This window comes from Nansenia antarctica (assembly GCF_963989245.1).
Source record: "Nansenia antarctica genome assembly, chromosome: 3".
NCBI lineage: Eukaryota > Metazoa > Chordata > Actinopteri > Argentiniformes > Microstomatidae > Nansenia > Nansenia antarctica.
Window position 1 is genome coordinate 9,714,456 of NC_137688.1, and position 6,570 is coordinate 9,721,025.

The 6,570-nt window shown below is 43.1% G+C and overlaps 1 protein-coding gene across 1 annotated transcript in view; it reads left to right on the forward strand.

Annotated features, from left to right (window-relative positions):
- Window positions 1–5,494, forward strand: part of LOC308153698 (ATP-binding cassette sub-family C member 5) — a gene marked incomplete at both ends in the record, with an annotated part of 33,347 nt that extends 27,853 nt beyond the window's left edge. Inside the window, 8 exons of the mRNA XM_080526891.1 lie at window positions 821–1,007; window positions 2,286–2,375; window positions 3,177–3,369; window positions 3,757–3,916; window positions 4,027–4,105; window positions 4,228–4,341; window positions 4,671–4,835; window positions 5,387–5,494. Of these exons, the coding sequence (XP_080383017.1) occupies window positions 821–1,007; window positions 2,286–2,375; window positions 3,177–3,369; window positions 3,757–3,916; window positions 4,027–4,105; window positions 4,228–4,341; window positions 4,671–4,835; window positions 5,387–5,494 (1,096 nt within the window). The remainder of the gene's footprint in view (window positions 1–820; window positions 1,008–2,285; window positions 2,376–3,176; window positions 3,370–3,756; window positions 3,917–4,026; window positions 4,106–4,227; window positions 4,342–4,670; window positions 4,836–5,386) is intronic.
- Between the last annotated feature and the right edge of the window lie 1,076 nt (window positions 5,495–6,570).

A 6,570-nucleotide genomic window follows, 5' to 3' on the forward strand; every position in this document is an offset into this window, starting at 1 on the left:
CACAAATGTCATTTACTTTTTCTGTAATTACTTATTAATAAAGATTTGAAAAAGTATGATAACCATCTTATTATCTTAGTTTAATGTCATTTCAATGCATTATAGACCTTTTCTTTATAACAAGCATAACAAAAAAATGTGCTGTGCCTATGCTTAACATAGACCGTTCCACAGTCCAGCGCGCTTCAGGTTTTGGTGCTCAGCAGTAGAGGACAATAATAGCAAGACTATTACCTGGGCACTTCCCAAAAAACTGAAGCAAGATTACTGCAAAATAAAGGACCACAACAACCGCTCTTATGACGCTTTACTCCTACTGTCCCGACTCGTTCCAGGTCTGTTGTGTATAATGGAGAAGCGTTTCTGAAAATACGGTACGGGTAAGATACAAATTCGTGGCGTCCTGTACCGTCCCGGTCGCCTTACCCGAATCGCAACGGGTATATGACGTACACGATGCGTGAGGGAGACGAGAGGGAGATGTTGATGCTGGATCACAGTTAGGGTTAGGGTTAGGGTTAGGGTTAAGGTTAAGGTTAGGGTTAGGATTAGGGTTAGGAAAATGTATGCTAACTAGGGTTAGGGTTAGGGTTAGGGTTACGGCCAAGAGCTGCGGTGTCCATAGCAACGCAGTGGGCGACGCGCACGTCATGCGGAAGTGGGCGTGGTCTCGTCTAAACTCTGTTGCGATTCGGGTAGTCGCGTCCCAGTCTGGTCAATGGAGAAGCGCCAAAAGGCTCCCGTAGGCCTCTAGTGGAGGTGTTGGAGGTTAGATATCTTCCCCTTGACCTTCACTAAGTCTATTATCTCTCTCTACCAGGTACCAGGAGTTGCTGGACACCAACCAGGCCTCTCACTACCTCTTCAGCTGCGCCATGCGCTGGTTGGCTGTTCGCCTGGACCTGATCAGCATCACCCTCATCACAACCGTAGCCCTCCTCATCGTCTTCATGCATAACCAGATCCCCCCCGCGTACGCTGGCCTGGCCATATCCTACGCTGTGCAGGTACTGGAACAAACAATAAACTCTGTTTTTCCGCCCTCATACTGTATATACTAGGGGTGCAACGGTTCTCGGTTTTACATTGAACCGTGCGGTTTTCCATCCACGGTTCAATACACTAGTGAACCGTGGCGGTTTTTTGGTTTATGCTGCGTTTCATTCAAAGTCAGAGGTGGAGTTGGTCTGGAACGCAGTTGGTTCTTGTTCAAATGTTTGTTCATGGCGAGCAGAGTTGAGAACATGGCAACAGTTTGAGGAAGCCCCGGATCGCTACACATCTGCGTTGTGGGGTCATTCATTCTGGTTTTGGCATTGAATACAGCGATGAGGGAACGAAAACTGAGCAGAAACGCGTGTCGCAGAAATGCTTCACGCGTGTCGTATATGCACATAATATGTGCATAATGCATATATGGGCTACAGCTGTCATGGCTAAAGGCATTTTTACTTTCATTTCTTCCTCTCCTATACCAGTAGTCAAGCCTAAGAGGCTTTTTTACATGTGAAAGTGTTTTTTGTTTATACATACTGTTTATATCTACTATTATATAGTATATACCATACTATTTTTTATATTATACAATATACCAGTGATGTTGTGGAATGTGTCTAAATGTTAAAGTTCCATGTATAAGCAAACTAAAGTAAAATTACAGCTTGTAAATTTTCTTTTTCTTTCTCCTTACGCACAAAACGCGTACTGAAACCGAACCGAAACCGTGACCCAAAAACCGAGATTCATACCGAACCGTGGGCCAGCTGAACCGTTGCACCCGTACATACATATTTATTCCATTTTTGGTATTCATATGTTGTCACACAACACACAGGTCATTGGTGGGTTTGGAATTACGGTTGCGTAACAACAACAAATAGACACTAGTATCTTGACAAATAAAAAACACTCACTATGGCACCAAACACGTTATTATTCATGACTTGATGTATTACAGGACTGTATCTGTGTTCTCACTTATTTACTTACTCCTCTTTTATGAGAATGTTTCTATGGGTATTTCATCTTGTTGTATTCATCATATAACTGTTGGTCTTTATGTAGCCTATTTTGATTGAGTCAAATGTATAAGGCCTCTTTTTGTCTATCAGCAAATCTGTCTATAGGGGTTGTAAATGTTTATGATTTTTTGCTGCTCTTTCATTCGAGGGTACTGTATCATTGCACAGCATGGATGAAGCGTGTAAGGATGGGTTGGTTCGAGTGTTATTGGGTGTGATGGTGTTCATCATTGACCCATCGTTCCTCTCTCCTCTCCTCTCTAGCTGACTGGTCTGTTTCAGTTCACTGTGAGGCTCCTGTCAGAGACGGAGGGCCGCTTCACGTCAGTGGAGAGGATCAATCACTATATAACGGTTGGTTGGAGCCCTAATAATAGGAGGAAATGGGAAATGGTAAATGGACTGACTTATATAGCTATGCCTTATTCCAAAGCGCTTTACAACGGCCTCTCATTCACCCATTCACACACCAATGTCGGTAAGTTACCATGCAAGGCGCCGACCCGTTCATTGGGAGCAATTTGGGGTTCAGGGTCTTGCCCATGGACACTTCAAATATGTGGCCAGCCGGGGCTCAAACCGCCGATCTGCCAACCTTGCCATCAGCCGGCTCTACCTCTCGCCCCTTAAGGAGTGTGTGTCAACAGTTCAGTTGAGGGGGAAGGGTAACGCATGTGTCCTTTAGTCGATGGAACGAAAAGTACACATACAACGTTTGCAGGGAAAGCGCTATACAAATGAAAGTTATTATTATTATTATTATTACTACACACACAGGCGAGCACACTCCAAGCAGTCAAAGGAACACCCTCGCAAAACAACACCCCACACTCAAACAGGCCATCGTAATACCACAGCACGTTGGCCACAGTGAACTCAGACAGCAGAAAGTATGTGATAAGCTCAGCAGGAAGCAGATGGAACCCAGTTTGAGGCCCTACACACTCCAGAGCACATGACAGCGCCAGTTTCACACAACACTCATCATACCGTAAAAGATGCTCATACAAGTGGAATTTTCTTGCCGAGCGCCAAGTAGCTTCTGGTGATCTATAAATTACACTGCTGTTGAGAGGCAGGGGGGGCTTAGGCCAGCTCTCTAAGATTGGAGATACAAAGATTAACACCTGATACCATCACCTCTCAATTCCCCAGAGCCTGGAGAGCGAGGCGCCTAGACAGATCCTTGGGCCGTCCTCTCCTGCCCCCTGCTGGCCATCAGAGGGACGTGTCTCCTTCCAGGAGGTGGAGATGCGCTACCGTGACGACCTGCCGCTGGTTCTCAAAAAGCTGTCCTTTAACATCCTGCCAGAGGAGACTGTTGGCATCGTTGGCCGCACCGGGTCAGGTACTTAACGTTCTGCCCGTTCATGGAAACTGGGGGAGGTAGTCATTTGGAGGACAGGAGTTTTTGGCCTCCACCAGCCACACCTGCTGTCGAGGTTTCATTTTCTACAGCCCTCTTTCATCTGGTATTTATCTGGTACTTACCCCAATACAATTATGTAGCAATTACAGGAATTTCCTGACACATCACTCAATATGTCAGGAAATTACTCAACTGGTTACTATCCAGTGTCAAATGGTACATCACGGTGTTTGTTTGAATAAATGACAAAAAAGAATTCATAAAAGTAAAGGAATTTGACTGAGATTCCTATCGGACTTATTTCTTATCATGACGGACATGATACACACCTAGTAGCTCACACTCCCCTTGTCTCTGCCTTTCCAGGAAAGTCCTCATTGGGGGTAGCTCTGTTCAGACTAGTGGAGTTGACTGGGGGTTCGATTATCATTGATGGTGTCAACATCGCCCAGATCGGCTTGGACAACCTGAGGAGCAAGCTGTCAATAATTCCGCAAGAACCTGTTCTCTTCCTCGGCACTATTAGGTATAGATAATCAGTCATATTAAGAAAACCCCATGGACTGGTCCTCAGACATCACAATGAGAGAGCATTAATAGCATCTGTGTTCATTTTGTTTTCTTCCTCCCAAACAGGTCCAATCTCGACCCATGGGGTCAATACTCAGACGCCCAGATCTGGGATGCACTGGAGAGGACCCATATCAAGGAAATGGTAAGTAGGGAGGGTTGGGCAATGGTAGTATGAGTAGAATAATTAAACCATAAATCCTAAAACTGCCTATCTAAGAGTAGGTCCGCTGTGTTTTCATGACTCTTCATGTCTCTCGTTTTCAGATCAGCCAACTGCCCCACTCCCTTCACTCTGAGGTGACTGAGAACGGAGACAACTTCTCAGTAGGAGAGAGACAGCTCCTGTGTGTGGCCAGAGCCTTGCTGAGACACAGCAAGGTACTTATAAAGTCTGATAGCAGTTTGATGATGAGACCAGGTCACAGAAGGGAGTTATATTGATCATTTATTTACTGTTAATACACACGTGCATCATATGAATGGTGAGAGAGTAAGAGAGCAGCTTCTCCGTGGCGTAACATTGCCACCCGATGGCTGGTATTGGAACTTCACTTTGATTCTGAGCACCAAAAGCAAAACAAACCATAAAATAGTCTGTATTTACAAACGAGTCCTGTCATCATTGTTATTACATTGTAGTAAGTCTGGGTATGATGTGTGGGCATCGTGGATTTTTTACCTAGTCTGACGCGTGATATTTTCCACAGATCCTGCTGTTGGATGAAGCTACTGCTGCCATAGACACAGAGACGGACCGTCTGATTCAGGAGACCGTCCGAGAGTCCTTCCGAGGATGCACCACTCTGATCATCGCCCACCGCCTCAACACTGTCATGAGCTGTAAAAGGGTCATGGTGCTGGACCACGGACAGGTCGGTCCACACCTATTAGCTCTCAGTGTTCATCCAAGAATTAACATTACATTCATTATTTATTATTAAATTATTAATATAATAATAAATATATTTATTATTTTGAATGTAATAATAAATATATGTATTATTTACATTCATTATTCATCTAACCAGATCCCCATTGATATAAATGTGTAATAATAATTATGATAATAGTAATAATTATTAATATATCATATTGCAGAATGTGCCTACAGTACATATGTGCATACAGTAATTAATTAATTAATGAATTAATTTTTTATTAGTTTTGCCATTTAGCAGACGCTTTTATCCAAAGCGACTTACAATTACGAATTACAGGGACATTCCCCCTGAAGTAACTGAGGGCTAAGTGCCTTACTCAAGGGCACACTAGTAGTGGTGTGGTTTCAGGCGGGATTTGAACTCACAACCTTCCGATCACAAGTCCAACTCACTATCCACTAGACCACCACTACCCCTAATACAGTACTAATCTAAGTTACACTAATCATTTGTTCCCTTTACTTTTCTTCATTACATAACAGATTTTGGAGTTCGACACCCCCTCTGCCCTTCTGGCCGATGAGAACTCCCGGTTCCGTGCCATGATCGAGGCGTCGGACGGCAGGCTCAGTGAAGGTGGGCAGAGCTGAAGTGACTCAGACTAGATGAGGGCTCCTCATGACAACAGCCTTCACAGCAGGGGACCACAGTTGCATAAAGACACCCACCTCAATCCATGCCATGGGGAGAGTGTTATTTTAAAGACAATAAATAGAGGTTCATTCAAATGCTGCTAACTGTGGAGATGTTTGTTGATTTCAAAACCAAAGACTATAATGACCATGTTGTTCCAAAGGACAATTCACAGAGGTAATATAATGGATATATAATGAAGTATCTTGCTGACATCTGCTGCTGTGCGAAACAGTTTTTGTTGGAGGCCAAAGGAGCAAGTGCAAGCACAGAAACAGAGCTATGACTCTACAATGGCACTTTATATTCCATAATGACACATTGAACTGTCTGATATCGCTGAAGTTGTTCACATTTCTTCTATGTATAGGTCTATCAGTGAGACACGTTTTCTGAAATTAGCTAGATATTTTGTTGAACTGTAAAAATGTACTTGCATCAGTCACTATACTAATCAGACATACAGTAAGAACTAATTCTACATACAGTATGACAAAATATAATCATTTGATAATTAATTAATTAATTAATTAATCTGTATAATCACTGGACTTCCAAAGTAACCATTCCACTTAAGCACTATCAGTAAAATGTTGATTGACTCAGCAGTTGTGTTCCTGAAAATCCCAATCAATATACTTTGTGAAATTGTTATGTTGTTATCATTTCTGTGAATCGTCACAGATCAATATATATGTGCCTCAAAAGTTACAAGTCATTTGTAATGTAGTGTAGGGAAATGATATGCCTTGATTGATTGAAAACCTTTATTGTCCCCAATGGGGAAATTTTGTTGTCAAACAGCTCAGTTAGGGCAGAAAACATTCAGTACAGAAAACAGAAAAACATTCAATAAAAAGCATAAAACAGTGCAGGCTCAATAAGTAAAAAGTTCCAAAAGTTCCATCTCCAGGTCTCCCCCACCCTGCAGGGCCTGGTTGTAGAGTCGGAGTGCAGCTGGAATAAAGGACTGTCCAAATCTTTTTGTACTTTGACGGGGGAGAACAAATCTGTGGCTGAACTTGCTCCTGTT